The sequence below is a fragment of the Lacerta agilis genome, chromosome 5, assembly GCF_009819535.1.
Source record: "Lacerta agilis isolate rLacAgi1 chromosome 5, rLacAgi1.pri, whole genome shotgun sequence".
NCBI classification, from domain to species: domain Eukaryota; kingdom Metazoa; phylum Chordata; class Lepidosauria; order Squamata; family Lacertidae; genus Lacerta; species Lacerta agilis.
In genome coordinates this window covers 53,156,518-53,176,425 of record NC_046316.1, presented here as the reverse complement: position 1 = coordinate 53,176,425, position 19,908 = coordinate 53,156,518, and the positions used below count along the sequence as shown (strand labels likewise).

Here is a 19,908-nt window from a genome sequence, read left to right as displayed (position 1 = left end):
CCTTTTCTGAAGAAATGCCCTGCCTTGGAGGAGAGTTGACAGTTGCAAAAACAAGCTTGGCTGCAGAATATCAGTCACAGGAAGTGGCCCGTCACCTAATGACAATTTTTTTTAGTAGACTGTAGATTACGGCCAAGAGAGGGAGGAGAGACTTCCTGAGTTATTCCCTCAGGCTCCCAGAGGTAGCAAGTACCTCACTCCTCATACTGCCTCCGCAACCTAGGAAGGGCAAGCAGAATTTCCTCAGGACTGTTCTGCTCTTTCCACAACTCCTTTTTTTCTGATGACTCAACTCTGAGAGAAGCTAGGGGAATGCCAGGCTTCCCTGAAGCTACTCCGGAGCGGAATATTTTTGGGTCTCTGAGGGATTGAGAATCACATCCTGCCATCATCAAGCAGTGAAGGAGGAAGGCAGCTGGCTGTGTGAATCAGGGTTAGAGGCCTGTCGCCCCCATGTTCAACAGCTGCCTTCACTGGAATATCCCTCTGCTCTTGGTTTGAGACCCTTTTGGCCACCGTTGTAGAAAACGGAAGAATCCAGATCTCCTTGGGACCAAGTTACATCCTTCTCTTTGTGTGCCGAAGCAGGTGGGGAAGTGTTCTCAAGCTTCTACAGGCGGTAGCCCAGCCAGCCACTGTAATTGCCATTTCCCCTCTCAATTTGTGAGAGCAATGATGATGAGAAAATGTTTACAGTATCACTTTTGTATCACTCGATGGCTACATTGTAATTTATTCTTCTAATTTAACAAGCCAAGTGTGTCAAAACTTATTTCATTAAAATGTCTTTCTTTTTAAAGCTATTTTTGTAGGGTGGTGTTTTGGAAATGTACATGGTAATCAAGATGGAGGGCTCTTTTGAAGAGCTGGTGTGATAAGATTTTTATCCCTTTGCTAAGCCAGAAATTCTCATGCCTTCAATTATAACACTGAGCACAGCTTGTAGGATGTCCTTACCAGCTTGTCGAGCGTCTTTGTTCCTGCAAGCATCTGCTTTTTATTTATTGTGTTTCTATCCCACCTCCAAGAATGAGTCATTGGTTGCAGAGCCATTTTCATGGCTGGAGTGCACCTTGCTATACAAAAGAGAATCACATCAATTGGTCTGGCATGTGGCCTCTTGAAACCTGACCCAATACAACTTTTGAGCTGAAAAAAGATTCTCCATCCCAGGCAGATGGTGACCAAGTGTGCAGAGAAGATGGGATGTTACAGGCAGGTCTGTTCTCTGCACAAGTACAAAATCCATGCTAGAATGGAGAATTGCAAGAGGAAAACTTATTGGCTTATTCCTTGCATTTGCTGTTTGAACTCTAAGCCAAACTGCTGTTTCGAGTCCTGGAGCTCTACTACGAATTTATTCTATATTAAGCCCATAAATAAATGTTCTAGTATAAAGGAGAAGTAATTAGCTAAAGAATTAGGGAACGTCTGTTCTGAACAAATAGGTAAGCTAAATGTTGGCACCTATCATAAGGAGCATCTTCATGACCTTGATCTTGAGTAAGCTGTCATAGCTGTAATGAGAATGGCACTTGCTCACATTCCAGATCTTTTACGGCCCCATTAAACAGACTACACATTGTATATTAGCAATTTTATTTAAGTACATTAGGCGGCACCCAGCAGTGGTTCACACACCTGTGCAAAGTACAGTGTCAGCCTGATAGAACCAATGCTAGTTTGTAGAAAGCACCTGCCAGTTTGTTCATTGTGTAACATTGCTGCTTCGGATAACTGATGCGGAAAAACAAGGAAAAAACACAAAGGACCAGAGAGCAGGGGGCTAGATGACCCCCACAGGGTTCCTTCCAACTCTACAGTTCTAGGATTCTCTCTCTTCCCCTATGTATTGCCTGAAACGGACTATTACACTAACCTAGGAGTTGCTCTGTCACATCTACCAGTAGAAGCTGACATGCACTGGCTGTCATTGTTAATGACTATTCCCCTATATTTGAAATTAGACATTTCATTAACACAAACAAAACATGTTTTCAAACAGTTACTGGGGGGTGGGGTGGTAAAAGCTCTACTCTTGGTGGAAACTGTGAGAGAATCAAGGCCTTTATAGAAGAGCCTGCATTGGGTATGCAGGTCTTTTAGACATCAGGCAGGTCAAACACAATGACATTCTTCTAGTATAAGGCAAGAAATATGGGCCATTCTCTTTTACCTATGGCAGAAGATCATAAGTTGTGTAGACCCTCCCATAAACATCTTGGGCTACCCTGATGGATGTACACCTTGCCAGTGGAGAAGCTAATAGTCAGGACGACCCCTTTGGTATCTGTTCCACTGAAATCACCACTAAGACCACCTCACTCTGTTGGTCAAAACACCCCAACAAGCTTTATGCAGCTGCCGCCAAGTGAGCATGAGCCAAAGCAAGGAATCTGTTAGCAATCATATTCAGATCTACTTGCTGCTCAAGCTTCATCTCCCCGATAGCAAAAGCATGTTTGTTTGAAACCAGGCTGAAAACCCAAGCAGTTAAGTTGAATAGGAACTGCCAGAGAAGACCAGTTTCAAGGCCTCACTCAGGGATGCAACAAACCTTTACATCTGGGTGTAGCTTATTAAAACAAGCTCTGGACTCCATTCAAAACCATGAGCTGCTAGGCTCATTCTAGGAGAACTGTCATTTTACTCCAATTGAAAAACCTTCAGGGCTTGGTTCAGCGAAGATGTATTAATACAACTGTTACTGTCTGAAGCAGGGAAGGAGAACCTTTGGCCCTCCAGATGTTACTGGACAACTCTCGTTATCCTTAATCCTTGGCCATGCTGGCCTGATGGAGTGTCAGCAACATCTAGAAGGCCACAGGTGCCCAGCCCTGGCCTTAAGAAGCAGGGGAGAGAGGGGTCTCCTAGACCTGCATGTGTCTTAAGAGGGACACCTGAAATGATAAAACCTATAGTAGATCATTCATTGTAATATGGCTCTGTGCTACCTTTCAGTGGCTGTGTCCTCACACGCTGCAAAAATGTCTACATTGCCCCAGCATTTGCTGCCTGGGCAGTCTTGCCCACTCCTGCTTGGGGACGCTTCATGATACATCACCTATGGGCCATGTTACTTGGAACTAAAGAGAAGGGAATACTGCTGAGATCCTAATCCGGACCCACCAATGGCACTGCTCTGCCCAAGCACATCCTCTTTGCAGGTGCAGGAGGGGAAATGCCCTTAAGTAGCATATGTCTGTCTTTGAAACACCAGCTACAACTTCTCTTGGGGATTATCCACACTTGCCTTTTGCCCTACTCTTTCCAGGCACAGGCCTGCACTTAAAAAGCTCTGTGTCTGACTGTTTGGGTTAACGCCCTGTAGCTTTTCCTGCAGAAACCTGCTCTTTAGTGCTCAATCGGCGCAAACGTTAACTCAGGTTGCTAAAGAGCACGTTTTCCCAGGGAAAGCACTGGTGCAAAAAAAAAGGGGTGTCCTGGAAAGAATGGAGGAAAGATGGTTGTGGATCAATTCTTGCTTAGCTCAGATATACATTTACTTTCTTTCCAAGTGTAAGCCTGTTATTCTAATAGAGAAGCCTAAAACTTCCAATGCAGCTACTCTTCCTAAGGGCACACCTGCTTTTACAATTAGGAAGGGACTGAAGGACAAGGAAAGCTTATACTGTCACAGTTATCACCTCACATTTTTATTTGCAAGTTTTCTTAACACTGGTGTGTGTGTTGCATATTACACAAAATTTTCACTGTATTTTAACACCTATCTATTGTGTAGGAGAGGTTATGAGGTGTCCCCATCCCTGAGGCCAGACAACAACTGCAGCTTTGAGCACTGAAGGGTCTCAGGCTGCTCTTAACAAACTAAATGGCCTATTCTAATCCTCATGATATTTTCTGAGAAAGCTGATGAGTTGAAGGGCAAAATTGAAGTTTGCAGCCAAAGCACAAGGGGTCCACATTCAAAATCAATCAGTGGTAACAAACAGGACAATACTTTGCCTCCACCTTGGATTTCTTGAGTCCCTGCACTCTCGCTTCCTATTGAGATTTCTCTTCCAACAGTTGCCCACAGAGAGACAAAATGCTTGTTTCCTGCTGTCTCATCTTCTAACACTTAATTGGCCAAGAATGTAAAATATTTGGTTTTCAGCAGCAGCATTAAAACAACAACAAAAATAACCCTTTACAATAAGAAGCACCAAATGTGTATATTTAAAAAAAGAATTAAAAAAATGATTCAAAGCAAGATTATTTTTCCATTCCATTTCTGTAGCAGTACCGAAGCAGTCAAAGGACTTAACAATTAACTCTGGGATGACAGCCTCCCTCTGGAGGCCTTACTCAACTCCTAGTGTTTTAACAGAGTTTGTTGTTTCATCCTGCGGTGCATTCATGGAAACAGCCACTCCAAAATTAACAGGGTACTCTAAGGAGTGGGGATAGTTGCAGGACTGACCCAACACTACTAAGCAAGTATGGTATTCCCAGTGCCGGTGCACATGTTAAAACAGGACGTGTAGTAGATAGCAGGACAGATAAAAATGGGGGAAACTAACTTTGGGCCCAGTTAGTAGATCAGTTACCACCAAAAGCTTTCAATAAATAAATTCGAAGAGCAATTACGGGGCTTCCCAGCAAGCGTGGCTGAATAGCCCCTTTGTGCGGGGACTGTGACGTGGGCATAAAGCCTCGGCCTTTCGGAAAGAATGAACACTGTAAACCGTGAGAACACACATGAGGCAGGGGAGGGGCTTGGCAGAAGGAAAAGAGAATGAGGCCACATTGCAGAGTGGCCCTGGGCACTTGGCTGCATGACAGACGACTGTCTCATCTCCAGATGCCAATGCAAGGACTGTCTAGAATAAAAAGGGAAGGGTGTTTCTGTTCTACACCATGCATTACAAACTAGTTCCTAAAATTAACTGCTCCAACCATCCTGTTGTGGTCCAGATTCTCACACACCATACTACAGATTCTCTCTCTCTCTCTCTCTCTCTCTCTCTCTCTCTCTCTCTCTCTCACACACACACACACACACACACACACACACAGCCGTAAATGGGTTTGTAACAGCTTGGAATGTGCTTATCTTTTGTGTGCAGGAGAATTCTAAAAGTACAGGGGGGAGGCGATGAATTGGCCATCTAAAAAAACCACTGCTGAGCAACTGAGAGGAACTGGATCGTAGTCAGTTGCTGTGCTCAGAGTTCCATGATGGACCTTCAACGTGGCCCATGTTCTTCCACCAGTCATTGGGAGCCCTATGCACTGGCTGCTTTGCCGCACTCTCATTTTCATCCTGCTAAGTTGCTCAGTTCCACAGCCATACTTGCCATCTTCTGTGACACAAATGTACTCCCCTCCCCACCCCCAAAACAAAAGTCTATGGGCCAGCTGAAAAAGGAACAGAGCTTGCCCACAGGTTCATTCCAATTTCTCACTTGCCACCTGCAAAACCAATCAAAAGTCAAGCCAAAACCCCAGCCTTCCCTCCCCTAGGGAAAGTCCAGGGCATGCTGGCACTCATCTACCCATACACATACACACCAGCGGGGAGCTCCTCAGACACTGACTCAGGAAAGCGAGCCGAGAACAGGAACGACGCTCCAAGGAGACCCCAGAATGCTACCAGGCTAGAAGGTTTTTCGATGGATTGCCCGGGAACTATCTTCCTCATATTCTTTCTTCGAAACCCACATTTTCTTAAATGTGTCCAGTGAAGCCAAGATGGAGCCTCTGTGGGGAAGACAAGGAAGTCAGCTAGGCCTCGGCTGGCCATGTGGCTATTTCCCCTTTCTCCTACAGTTACTAGTATTAAAACTTTTCCAGAGAACTGACGGGTTGTTTTTTTGTTTCTGTTTTTTGCGGTTTCTCAACGTTAATGCCAGAAGAGGTGGCCCTCCTACATATTTTCATATCATGTGCACGTGCAGGGGTCATTTCAGGTGGCATTCAGTTCTTGAGGCCACCATGGATTCCTGGGCTCTGGGCGAATCAACTCGCCACCCCACTACATGCCCCAAAATCTTGTTACGGAAGAAAAGTTCATCAAAAGACAAAGAAGCGGGAAATGATTCCCCAAAGGTAGACACGATAAAGAATGCTTTATCTGCCCCATCCCTGCTAGAAGTTGTGGTGCAGTTTCGCCCTCCTCCAAAGCAGCCACCACATCACTCTACAATTATAGTAATTAGCTGTAGCTAATGGAAATTACTTTTGACTGGTTTTAATTTTGTCTCTTTCTATTATGGTAACCCACCCTGGGACCTTATGGTGAAGGGTGGGTAAGACATTCAATAATAAAAATGTAATCATCCACACTACACTGGATACGACTACAGGCCAGATTCTCCCTTTGCACTGGCTGCAAGTCACTTCTTCCTCCACCTGACTTAGTGAGAGCTTCCACAGTGCAGCAAGTGGAGTGATGCTGTACATACCCAATCCATGTGGAATATAATCTCTCTTGAGGAGCAGATATCTGAGAAATAAAAGAAAGGTGGATTTAGATGGAGCCAGTATTCTCCACAATCTAAGCTCACAAAGGTCTTCCCTAGCATATTATTGCCATCACTTCCCATCAGTCCCAGCTATGCTCCATCCAACTGGTCTGCTGTCTAGGGTAGAGAGCCTCTCGGCAGCCTTTCTGGGTTGCATTTCGACCGCAGAAGCCACAGAGGAAGGCATGATATTTGGCATATGTCAAAATGGACTTGGGCTCCCAAAACCTTGCTGCAATAAATATGCTGGTCGTCTTTCAGGTATCACGCGACTCGGCCAGTTTTGTTGCAACGGACAGCAAAACCTCTGGAATGAGTGATTTTGGAAGCGTCTGGGTATCTTTGAGTTAAAAGCACAGAGCAGTGATTCCAATGTTGTCTCCATACCACTGTGCACATTACTGCAAACGGGCTGTGCGGAAAGGACCCTGCAGATGGTCATTACCAGAGGAACTGCTCACACTGAGCAAGCTAATGCACCCACTATACAGAGAAGATGATCAAATCCCATCTTCCACAGGGACTGTTCTGCTGAGAATACCATGGGTTACCCTCAGAGAGGCAAAGCCTAGAGAAAACTCTACCTACCCTGATTTTGACATCCTTGGGGGCCAGTTTCTTCACTTCACTCAGAAGCCTATCACCAAAACCTGAACCAAAGACAAAAGTCAACTTCAGTTTCAAGGCAGCTGATTAAGATTCTGGCTTCTTTCCCCCCAATCAATGGAGGCCCTGCACCCCCAAAGTGCTTGATTTAGGGACTTGATAGTGGTGGAGGAATCTCTCCCTCTTTTCGCTTCATTCCCTGCCTCCCACCCAGTTGGTAATGACAAGGAGCCTGCAGCCTCCACTATGGATGGTGTTGTGCTCCATCTCTTTCCCATACTCCGCACTAAAGAAAATATTTAACAGGTTGGGGCATACTTCAGGCTTCCAGGTCTACAGAAACACTGATCTGGAAAGAGAACCAGAAAGTGGGGGACTGCTTACTATATGGCAAGGTGTTGTCAATCCACAAATCTCAGGTAAATGATGCAAGGGAAGGAAACAAGCCATAGAAGCAGGGCAGAATAATGATGTCCCTTTGGTATTATATAGAAGACACGAGGAGAAGCCATTGACACTATTCCCTCAGATATCCAGCCTGCATATAAAGCCCCTTCTCCTCCAACGGGGTTGAAACCAGCATCTTTCTGGAACTCTCCTTTCCCCAGGGAAAGGAACCATAAGGAGTTCCTTCTGCCAATCCTCACTCCTGGGAAGCTAATGTAAACCTTGCTAGCTTCAAGGAAGAAGGGATAGAAAGGAGTCTCAAGTTAAGCTCAGAAGTTAAGCCGAGAATGTCCGCAAAGGCAAAGAACCAACAGAAAGAACCTTTGAAGAGTGTTGAGCCTCCAGAGAGAACAATGTTGGAGAAGAGTGTCCGCCTCAAGTCCATATCAGACTTCTGAATGGCAAAAACCAGGACTTCGTGCAGCCCCTCGCACTCCTCCCCAATCAGATCTGGCCGGAACAACAACTCAGGGGCTCGGAATCGGGCGGGGCCAATCTGCAAACAGCACGAAAGAGAGAGTGGGCCTTCTTGTTCCTATATAAGCAGTCTTTATGTGCTGATAGTGAGGAATAATAATAATGCAATAAAACATTAAACATTAAAAACTTCCTGAAACAGGGCTGCCTTCAGATGTCTTCTAAAAGTCAGATAGGCAGGCGCCACTACTGAGAAGGCCATCTGCCTGAAGTGATATACATGTAGAAGCTCAGAGCCAAAGGTCATATACCTCAGCCTTTTTTGAGCAGACAAACTCAAGAAAGCTCTCCCAGGGAAGAAAACATTCCTATCGAGATGGCACCACCAATTACTAACATACGTATTTATAGGGAAGTGAGCTAGTAAAAAATTGTTACTGACTAGTAGCTTGTTTGCAGGGCTGGTCTATCAACTTTAAAAAACAAATATATTGGAGGAAGAGTCTGTTTTATCAAAGCCAAGTCTCAAACATTGTCATATTAGATTCCATCAAGTTAAGAAACAAGCTTTTTTTCCAAGTTTAATCAAAAACAACAGTGACCCAGCTAGCAAAGTAGATTCTTTCAGATATGATGCCTAGGAAATCAACAAGAAGGGAACTTAACAGACTATAGACACCTTTGTTGAGTTTTAGAATAGACCACACCTGCACTCCATGTTAACAATCATAGACTCAAAGAATCATAGAGCTGGAAGGGACTTTGAAGGTCATCTGGTCCAAACCCCTGCAATGCAGGAATCCTGCCCACCCACAGCTGTCCCTGGGTAGGCTCAAACCACCAACCTTCTGCTTAACAGTCAGATGCACTGAGCCACTGCGCCACAAAAGGAACTTCCCCGCAATTAGCCAGGGGGATTCATTAAGCCTCACCAGTGTCCGCTCACACAGCAAATAAGGAGGAACAAAGCCACCAAAGGCAAGAAAACTGCTGGGTAGGGAGGGATGTGCTGTTATACTCTGCCTCAGGGTCCAATTATACAACTTGAAACACTTGGGCTGGAGCTTTTTCTTCCTCTAGAAATTTTTGCAGGAAGACTTCCTATATTGAACACCACAGGCCTAAAGGCAGACAACAGCCACAATTCCTAACTAGTCTGTTGATCTGTAGAATAATAACAGGCTTATTGAACATCTGACTTCCAGCAGGGCTGCCTCTGCACAAACCTCAATGGTGCTTCCATCTGGAAGGTAGTACTGAGCTTTCTCAGTTTCTAATGTCTCATCCTTCTGCGGGTTTATTGACAGGTAACAGGCCCGCTGTGGAAGAAAGACAAGCAGAGAGTGGTGGTCAGTCAAGCACATTCTTTTAAAAGACACACTCAACACAAACACTGGTGAGAATACTCACATTACTCTTGGCCCAGACACAATAGCACTCTATACATGAGATTGCTAACCAGAGGTCTCCCAAAACATGCCAAGCATAGGACACACTGTTCTCAATGACATCTACTATGAAAGGGCTTGCACTATGTATATGTGTCAACGCACGGGGATGTTTGGAAGTCTTCCTAAAACTCTACCACTTCGGAAAGTGGTGGTGGGGAGAAATCATGTTTGAAAGCTTCCCCTTTTTGTAGGTTTTGAAAAGACTTCTCTGACCATCAAAAGCTAGCAAGAAGGATTATGTTAAATTTTTTGGATGTGCTAGTTTGTAGAAAGTTTCTGGCATGAAGGAGCGTTTAGACTTGTTATCTCACACCTACGTTCTGAAGAGAGATAGCCCCTGAAGGGATGTATCATGTGATTTTTCTGAACACAGATTGGTCTTCACTATCTGCCTGAGAGATGGACCTAGTGCTAAGGGAAGGTGCCATTGAAGAGCAGGGGAAATGCAGTTCTGCACTGGAGCTCAAAGTTCAGCTTCAGGAGGCATCTGCTGCAGCTGCAGCAGCCCTCTCTTCCCAAGCCTTCCTGAAATCTCGACACAGACCCTGCCGGATATGGTGAGATACACCAGGTGCGGCACCCCATCCCATTCTACAGCGCTCAGTTCCCGCAGAAGACTAAGGGTACCCAGGCACCTCTTTGATGGTTTTGACGATTTCAAATTCAGATGACGTGTGGAAGTCGTAGCCTTCCTTCCGGAGATAAAGACGAAGGAAACGAGAGACATCACGGCCGGCTATGTCAATCCGCATAATGGAATGGGGCATGGCAAAGCCTTCGTAAATAGGAACCGCGTGGGTGACCCCATCCCCAGAGTCCAACACCACTCCCGTAGTTCGCCCTGTCGCATAACTGCAGAAAGGAAATATGTTTCAGAACACACACACACAAAACAGCATTTGCAGAAGTCAACATTAACTAATGGGGCTCCCCAGCACCATTTCCTAAGGTAATCCTTACTCCAGGACAACTTAATTTATTTCTGACTTCTCTAGAACTAAGGAGCTATCTTTAAAAACAAAAACATACTGACGGTGATACTTCATTGGCTTAGACAACAAAGGGAGAAAGTTTGTACTACACAGCTATGCTCTGAAAAAGTGATAGGCTGGAGAACAAAACTAGAATTGACACAGAAATAACTGGAAAGAACTCTACAAACAATGGTGATGAATTCTAACACAAATAGACACCTGAGCATTCATTTAGTCAAGACGTAATCTTTGACAAGATCCAGGATGCAATCCTGTGCACACTTAGCTGAGAGTAAGCCCTTATGAACACAATGTGGCCCACTGCTGAGTAAAAATGCACAAAATTACACAAGCTAGTCACCCCGGCCAGTCCGCTTTCTTAAGGGAAAACAGACCCAATGCAAACCCTTATTTTGCATTGGGGGAAAAAATTCTCTCTCCAAAGAGCGTAAGAATAGCCTGCTGGATCAGGCCAATGACCCACCCAACATCCTATAATCGCAGTGGCCAGCCAGATTCCTGTGGGAAACCAGGGAACAGAGCATGGACCAAAGAGGTGGAGAATAGCCATCCTGGCTAGTAGCCATTAATAGCCCCCTCTTCCATGAAAAAGAGTTCCAAGAAAGCAAAAGAGATGGGAGGAAAGTACTTACAGGCTAAGCACAGCTTGCATGGAGATGAAGAGGGCTGGCACATTAAAGGTTTCAAAGAAAACTTCAGCTGCTCTTTCACGGTTCTTGCGTGGGTTCAGGGGAGCCTCCGTCAGGAGTACGGGATGCTGGGAGACACAAAAGATTTGGCTGGGTAGGGCTCCGCCAGTGATCATATGGATGTTTCCAGGTCTCCCAAAGCAATGAAGAGGCAATCCCAGGAGTTTATACGGCAGTGGAAGAATTTGTCACCCGTTGCAATAGGTTGAAAGAAGTGAAATTTAGCCAGGTTCACAATGATCTTGAAGAAGTTGCCATTCGAGAGGTGTTTGCCCACCCCCTGTAACATGCTCCAGAGTGCTTCGTTTGAAAGGGGACTAACAGTCAAGCAAAAACGTTTGAAATGCAGAGTGGGCACTAGGAAAAACAACCCGAGTTGAAGCAAATGGCCAGGCAAATGCTCTTCTTCATTAAGTTTTGATTCAGTGAACTTTGCCTTATTTTGTTTAGTTCTTTTCTGTGGTTACTTACTACCCATTCATCCAACTCCTTTGGGTGGCTTACAAAGGTATTTTTAAGAATTCAGTGAAATCACATTACATCAAACATATCTTAAAACCCTGTAAACTTGACACCCCCAATACACACACACACACACACACACACACACACTAGAGTTAGTGAGTACAGGGAGTTGTATGCAAGATAGTTATTATGTGGATAGATGATAAAGAATGGAAAATGCAAGTACAGAAAGCAGTAAGGGTGCAAAGCACTTCTACCAAACCAGATATGGGAGGCTCTCTTTGGCCATTTGGGGCTTGTGGATATAGAGGTAGCTCACCTCTTCAGAGAAGGTCTGGAGCTGGTCTTTTGAGTACACGTATTGCCAAATGCGTTCCATGTCATTCCAGTCCTTCACTATGCCGTGCTCCATAGGGTAGCGGATGGAAAGAAGGCCTCTGTGCTCCTGGTCAACAAAAGCAAAAAACAAAACAAGGCACTTAGTCAATCATAGGGAAGGCCAGATAAATCACCCGCTGTGTCCATCACGGAGACTTTCTAGCTCATTTCTTAATGGAGCTACTTTCCAGGAACCGCACTGAACAGCATCATTTTAATAATAATAATAATAATAATAATAATAATAATAATAATAATAATAATGAATATGGAATATATTATTGACAGTATGGAAACAATGTTAATGAGAATATTCTGTTTAGAAACAAGGAGACAAATATGAAGATGGCTACTGTAGCCATTGTCCTTCCTTCATTCTGAATGTTCACGGTTCAAAATCAGGGACCGTGGAAGAGTCAGATGGTGACAGAGCACATGTTAGACTGATCAGGAACTTTGTCCTGAAATCAGCTCTTCTCCATTAGCGCATTCACTTTTCACTGATTTGATCAGGTCTGGACTTTGGCAAGCAGAGATATTCAGTGATTAATCTTAACACAAACTGTTATCTGGACTGACTTAACAACCATTTCCCAAACCCTACCCAGAATTCAGAGAGCTGAGGCCCTCTAGATGTTATTGGACTCCATTTCCCATCAGCCCCAGCCAGCATAAGCAATGGTCTGGGATGGCTGGAGTTGTAGTCAAACAACATCCAGAGGGCCACAGGCTCCCCAGTCCACAGCAGCTACTGGGCCTGAATTGTAAATTCTACTGGCAACAGAAATGATGCACGATACACATCAGAGGTGCCCTATTGCTTAACATGTGCACATGTTATGCAAGCTCTGTTATGCATAAACAAGGCATTCAGATATCCTAAAGGCCTTCAGACTCCAAGATATTTCTAATGTGACCTGGTATTCTGGGCAAGATGTCCCAATCCTGAACTTGTTATCAGAAGAACCATATGACTGGCAAGTGATGGCAAGGCAAAGGCTTGAACTAAAGAGAGGGGACAGGTTTTCCCTTTCAGGTGCCTTACTCAAGGACAGAGGAGCACAATACAGCTGCCTTACCTCTGCTTTTGGTCCAATGAAAATGTCACCTTCCAAAGCTCCAGCCATAACCCGAACATGCTTTGGTCTGCCAACGCTGTAAGACATAGTGGAAAAAATAATCTCACAACACAAGGAATAGACTGAATAGTACAATTTATTCCTCAGTTTACTGCTGAGAGACCATCCTAGAACCACTGATGATGAAGAAGTAGTACTTGAACAGCCTTGGGCGATGTGTCCTATGCAAATCTCAGTACAGAAATTATATAGTAATGAGTTGAGGACTTAGGGTTGGATTGTAGTTGAAAAGAATATCCAAGGATACAAAACTCACAAGCAGCTATTACAGAGAATCTCAAAGCCCTTAGTATTAAGGAATTCTGCTTCACCACACCCCTGTATTAGGCCAGTCAGGGCAGATCTGAGAAGCTTGTGGTTTCAAGTCCCAGAGCCAGCGTAGAACCCAAGACCTACTCTTCTCCACAACAGGCACTGCACTTGATATGGAATTCATGGAGCCTCAATAATATAATCCAGAACTGTGCACCAAGCTACTTACTAGTTTGGAAAGCAGTACTTGGGTATCTGATCACCTGCAAAGCCAGCTTTAATCATGCCAGAGCCCTGTGGAGCAGAAAAGAATTGATGACGACAATTATAGAAAAACAGACCATTATTGTAAGGTGCTTCAGTTCCTGTAATATTTCTGGTAAAAATAAACTAAACAGTGCATCAGCCTAAATATAGCTCAAGTGATTTATCTGTAACCATCCCAATCCGTGCAAACAATGGTAAAACACCCCAGAAATTCCATGTGTTTGGAATGTCCATGTCGTAAGTGACCACCAGAGGGAGCAAATCCTATTTCCACTCTTCTCATCCAGTCCAGTCAAGTTGCAGAGTGCATTCAAGAAACAGACATAACGCAGCGGATAAAACCAGATGTATGACTTAGACACTGAAGCCAAAGATCATATGTCCTAGTAACTTAACAGAATACAGAGTCATTGCACGTATCTGGGACCCACCTGCTTTTGCAAGCCCCTTGGAAAAACAGCATGCAAAGCACTTCAGAAAACGTAGATCAGAGATGCAGAACCAGTGGCTCTCCAGATGTTGTCCAATTACAACTCCCATCCTCCCTAACCACTGGATATGCTGACTGGGACTGATGGGAATTGGAGTCCAGGAAAGGTGGGAATACCAGACATTCCTCACTTCAGATGGAAATGTACAGAACGGTCTTAATTCAGTTCATGTTTCTTGCATGCAAGTAGACCATTACGTCCGTTCTGTCATAGATCCATTCAATTTTTTAGGCAAAATCCTAAATAAATCAGCACACCTTTCAATTTAAAAATAAATAATGGGGCAGTTACAAGATAGTCTGAAGGCATCCCTTGCTTATTTACTTTTAAAAAACCATTTCTACTTGCTCCAATGGTTAAAAAAGAAAAGAGCCAGAGAAGCCCTTGGACTATCCTATTGTTGTTGTTTTTAAGTTAATTTGGAGTAAATTATCCTTGCAAACTAATCCACATGTCTATGTTATGATCATGATCCATCAAATGGGTGGGAAGGTTTTGGTGGAGTGAACAAAAATCCTCTTCCATCCCTAAACTTTCCATAGATTAAATTTCCTGATTTCTGAACAGTTTTAAGTTATTGTTCTTCTGTCCCTCAATAGCATTAGCAGCACAGTATCCTTCAGAGATTCCTCGGCATGGTGGTGGTGTGGTATTTTTTTTTTGGGGGGGGGGAATCTGGGGAAAATACTAAGCTTACAAGTCAAATGATTTTTTATTTATTATATCACACTCTCTGCCCCTGAGGTGGTATGTGTAAAGTACCCCAAAAATCTCCATCCAGGCACTGACTAAGACTACACATGCTTAGCTTCAGCAAGGTTGCTGTGTCATGTGCCTTCTGATGATGCCCTCATCTATTACCTATTTAAATATTTAGGAGACACTGGATACAGGAGAGGAATAATCAGTTTTAACAAGCTACTTAGAACGCACTTCTACAAAATCCATTAATGCAGAACATTAGTATGAAAAGATTGCATTTCCCAGAGATTTCAGAGGAAGCTTAATATACATATTTAAATTGGCAGATTAAGCCCTCAAACTAGCAAGCAGGCAATGAAAGTGCAGAAAAACCCAAGGCCAAATGGAATGAAGAAAAAGCACTGAAGCCTCTCTGGGTGTGGGTGTGGGTGATACAAGCTCATGCTTCTAAATGAGAAGCGTAAAGGTCAGCAGAGGCAGTGTGATTAAGGAGAATACAAGAGGCTAAAAGGGAATATTACTCATTTTAGTAGTTTATTGTTATTTATTTCATAAAATTTACACACTTGATAGTAAAAAACAACAACCCTCAAAGTTGCTGAGGAGTCAGCCTGTTTTATCACCCCTGCCAGACCTTTAGAGTTATTGTCTGAATAAAGGCCCATGAGAAAGGTGTAGAAGGTGTAACCGGTGTTTTTTCAAGGCATTCTGGGAAGCACTGTTCTTAATAGAAAACACATCATGTCGGAACTAGAGGCAGCATCTAACACTGGTTTCCACCTGCAGAAATGCCTGCTGGGAAAGCAGGACACACAACCGAGGCATCACAGGAGGTTACACTCTTAAGAACATCACCAGACCACATACTCATTTCTCCACCACTAACTAATCATAACAAACCAGGAGAAATTTAAGGGTCAAGAAGACCAACTAGCACAGTCTAATCTCCAATAATAGCCAATGAACTTCAAAAAGGCGGGACAAGCTGGGGTCCTGAAGGCTGAGTGGCTAAATCCAAGCGAGTAGCAACATAATGAGCCAATCAAAGGACGAAGAAGCCCAAAGGGCGTGAACTGCCCCTTAATTAAGGCTCTGTTGTTCTTCGCAATGCACCGCCCAGCGACTGACTGGCAAAGGAAGCAGCCAATGGGAACCCGGGCTGGGTCATCGAAAGGGAGACAAGAAGGACCAGCTTTGGGAAGCAGGTGATGGTGCACGAAGGACCGGATGAAAAAAGGAAGGGGGAGCCTCCTGGGAAGAGGAGGAGGCGCCGAACGGCTTCCAGGGGGAGCCAAAGGCCACGGCAGCCCGCAGGGATCGCGACAGAACTTCCCCGCCCCCACCTCCTCAGGGGGCCACAGAATGGAGGGGCCCAATCAGGGCCGGACTCACGTTATCAATCACCACCGGCTGGTTCGCGATCACATCGTAGGACTCCATGGCGAGCGCCCGCGCGCCGCCGCCTCCGCCGCCGCCTCAGTCAATGCCAAAGCAAGCGACAGCGCAGGCGGCAAAGCGCATGCTCGGGACGCGAAGCGAAGCATGCTGGGAAACCGAGTTTCTTGGCGAGGGAAATGAAAGCCCTCCTCCAGTTGGCTCGTCCGGGGTTTCAGTGAGAGATATAAAGAGTAGACGGGACCATCGCGTTGCTCAAACGTGCCGTTTCGTGTTTCCGATAAGAAATCAAATACAGTACATGGCCTTGAGGCGGAAGTGAGAAGTCAAAGCTTCAAGGTAGCTACGCAATTGTGCATTAGTGCGTCCATTCCCAAACAGAACAGAGCAGTCAAGGGAGGAGTTCATCCTTTAAAAAAAAGAAAAGTTGAGCATTAAAATATTTTTCTACCTTGTTAAAAAGGTAGTCCTGCCGATTCAAATTCCAATGAAAATGTAGTGCATTACATATACTGCAGAGGTGCAGATAGGAGAGCTTGGCTTTCAACATCCGTGCAATGAAGATCCAGTGTGGTGTAGTCGGTTAAGAGCAGTAGACTCGTAATCTGGTGAACTGGGTTCACGTCTCTGCTTATCCACATGCAGCTGCTAGGTGACCTTGGGCTAGTCACACTTCTCTGAAGTCTCTCAGCCCCACTCACCTCACTGAGTGTTTGTTGTGGGGGAGGAAGGGAAAGGAGAATGTTAGCCGCTTTGAGACTCCTTCGGGTAGTGAAAAGCGGGATATCAAATCCAAACTTTTCTTCTTCTTCTTCTGTCCACTGCAGGTTAGAGTCTGGCTACAGCGGATAATTCTTTATAGCCCCGTTAGGTTGGTTGGTCACCCGTCTATCTCGGGAAACTAAAGGAAGAGTTGTATTATATGTCTGTCTGTCTACTGCGAATTCAGAATATTGCAAGATAGCATATCATCCCCTTTCATGTTACACCCAGTATTGTTATCCCAAATTGGAGGTAGCCTGAGTTACGTACAATAACTCTGCTGCTACGTTTGGCGGGGGGAAGGGGGAAGGATATTATCCACTAGTCACAAAGTAAAATCTTAGTTTTCATCATTTAAAAAAGCGTGATTCGAACCCGGAAGTTGAAGGGATCCGTCTGTTAATCATTTTATATCCCTAATGTGATGTTTCTGTTACTTTTCCGAAAGTGTACTTGCACTGGGCCGGAAGGCTTTTCTTCGCGGTGGATTGTGGGAACTGTAGTTCCATTGTGTGAGAGCCTTACAGCATGAGTTCTTTGTGCAATCCACCCAATGCACAGATCGTTGCTGTGCTCCTTTATTCTGAATTGCTTGGCTGACATTTATAAACTTGGACTGTGACAATTTCTAGTCTTGAATATGTTTAATTTCTAGCCTATCTCTCACCTTCCTGAACACACTGTCAAAGATATTTTTCATAATCTCAAATTCTAGGTCTGTAACATTTTGAACAATAAAATTCTATTATGACAATTTCGACGGTTTGAACATCCTGCCCTCCCAAAGCAACCTTGTGGTCTCCCCCCCCCCCCACAATCACCCCACCCCGCTCCAATTTGGGAAGGGGTATAATGGATTCTCCCACTAAAGCTCATATATATGGCAATACTTTTCTGTTGGGGGAGTGGGGGAATATCAGTTTTGAGACCATCTGCTTCTCTACAAAATGTGAGAAGCTGGGTGATTTGAGGAAAATAATAAAAACCATTAGAAACATGTGACTTTAAGTTAATAGAGGGGAAAGCATTCAGGAAGAATCAGCAATTTGGAATACTGGATTCAAACTGTTGGTGGGGGGGGGGGGATAGTATCGCAACCAAGAAAAGTATTCTCTGGCTATACCAGACATATTGGATTCATGTAATCCTCTTGGAAAATTGCCAGCTTACATTGACTATCAATGATTCCATAGACTTTCCAATTTATATGAATTTCTGTTCAAATTAATGTCACAAAACATTTGTTAACAGACCAATAGCCATAATGATTGGTGTACACTGAAATTAAAACACTCCAAATATGCATTCCAACTAGTGTGATTTATGAATATGTATTTTGAAGATATCAAATTAACATTTTTAAGGTTGAAGGTTTATATGTACACTCTCTTGGGATTAAATTGCACTGAACACAGTACAGCACAGTAAAAAAGCTTAGTAGCGCTCTGGTGTCCTGTCCCCCCAAGGGGGCTGCCCTTCTTCCTGGCTCTGCACATCACAAGATCAACAAAAATCACATACAGTATACACACATTTCAGTCCAGGTCTTCCAGCTCTTACATTACCTTCCTTTGTATGTTTATGTAAGTCCCTTTGTGTTCAAGTTCTAGGGGTAAGTGTCCTTAGGACTTTAGCCTAAGAAAATACCAAATGTGCGCTTTTGTCCTTTTCCCAGTCTTTTTTCCTGTCAGATCATAGGCAAAGATCAAACCTAGATTATGATACAGTATAGTTTTGTATTCTGTGTATTGTATAGTACCCCTGAAGAAGGATTTATATTCAAAACATATTGGACTCAGTAAAATAATCCTGTGCTCCTGCAGGTGCCCCCCTCTCTCTCCCCCCTCTCTCTTTCACACACACACAATTACCCAGGGTGGGACTTGAACCACTGTCTTGTGTGTCCAATTGTCTTGCCATTTCCTGCTGTGCTGCCTGCCTGCTGTTAAATTAATTGTTCTTATTTGTGCATGTGATCACCTTCATCCCTATCCCCAGCAAAATGCTGATTTCCCTCAGGAAGCCAATAATATAAACAAGTAATGTGCAGTTTTATGAGCTATTATCCCTACAACAGGAGTAAAGCCATTCTCATGGGAAGCCTATTGCCTTCTCCAATCAAACCTCCAGCCATGGAAGCTTTTGCAAAGGAAGGCACCGTGGCCTTTTTCAGCTGCTGGCTTGGTGTTGTATTTGGAGAAAATGGATAGTGACATCATGGGATCATTCAGCTCTCATTGTGAGTTGGCTGGTGACTTACCAGTACTTACAACTTCATTAGCCCTGGCAAAGCAGCCACTCATCCTACTGAAACTATAGTAGCCTTCCCCAACCTGCTGCCCTCCATATGTTGTGGATTACAGCTCCCATCACCCCCCAACCCCCAACCAGCTTGGAACATGGTTAGGGATGGTGGTAATTGTATTCCAAATTTCTGGAGGGAACTAGATTGGGGAAGAAAGATAGATTATCTGATGGTTTCTCCTGAAAGGTGAGGAGCTCATTCACATTCCTCCACATTGGAACAATGAATGCTAGAAATTTGCTCGTCATCCTTCAGGACTCACATTGTCCCTACTCTGGGGCTGTAAGGCTGCTGCTGAGAAACAGAGATGGTTCCATAAATGCTATACAGCATTGGTATGGTGGGGACCTCTCCAAGCAATGTTTTACAATTGCATGGCTGTTACTCATTTGCTGGCTGAGATATTAGTGCCTTTCCCCTAGGTCAGTGGTTCCCAATTAGGGGTCCACGGAATGCACCCAGGGGGTCCATGGCTCCATCCCTTGCCTCACCCTCAACTATTTTTTTTGTCATTTTTGCATAGTCATATCAAAAATTGTATGGTCTGTTTATTTTTTTTAGTATACCTAAATTCCTTTGCTTATTAGGGACTACCCCACATTTTGTTTTAAAAAAATGTTTTGCAGAGGTAACTACCATAGAGTTATCAAAATTTACAAAACTAATGGGTCTGTGGCATG

The 19,908-nt window shown here is 44.2% G+C and overlaps 1 protein-coding gene across 1 annotated transcript; it reads right to left on the bottom strand.

Annotated features, from left to right (window-relative positions):
* Positions 1 to 3,322: 3,322 nt before the first annotated feature.
* ACTR1A (actin related protein 1A) lies at positions 3,323 to 16,275 on the bottom strand. Its single transcript, XM_033149794.1, has 11 exons — positions 16,159 to 16,275; positions 13,536 to 13,600; positions 12,995 to 13,070; positions 11,857 to 11,982; positions 11,016 to 11,140; positions 10,024 to 10,240; positions 9,164 to 9,256; positions 7,842 to 8,016; positions 7,056 to 7,117; positions 6,408 to 6,448; positions 3,323 to 5,703 (listed from the first exon to the last, which is right to left on the bottom strand). Exons 1-11 carry the CDS (start codon positions 16,204 to 16,206, stop codon positions 5,601 to 5,603), a joined length of 1,131 nt encoding a protein of 376 aa, XP_033005685.1. The 5' UTR covers positions 16,207 to 16,275; the 3' UTR covers positions 3,323 to 5,600.
* Positions 16,276 to 19,908: the final 3,633 nt, after the last annotated feature.

Bases quoted from the DNA above. Each gene is read 5' to 3' on its own strand.
- ACTR1A (XM_033149794.1), bottom strand. From the start codon at position 16,206: ATGGAGTCCTACGATGTGATCGCGAACCAGCCGGTGGTGATTGATAAC. The intron at 10,241-11,015 runs GTAAGTACTTTC...TCCTTTCTGCAG, and splicing joins ATGCAAGCTGTGCTTAGCCT to TTATGCGACAGGGCGAACTA. The intron at 7,118-7,841 runs GTTCTTTCTGTT...TCTTTGGTTCAG, and splicing joins AGGCTCAACACTCTTCAAAG to GTTTTGGTGATAGGCTTCTG.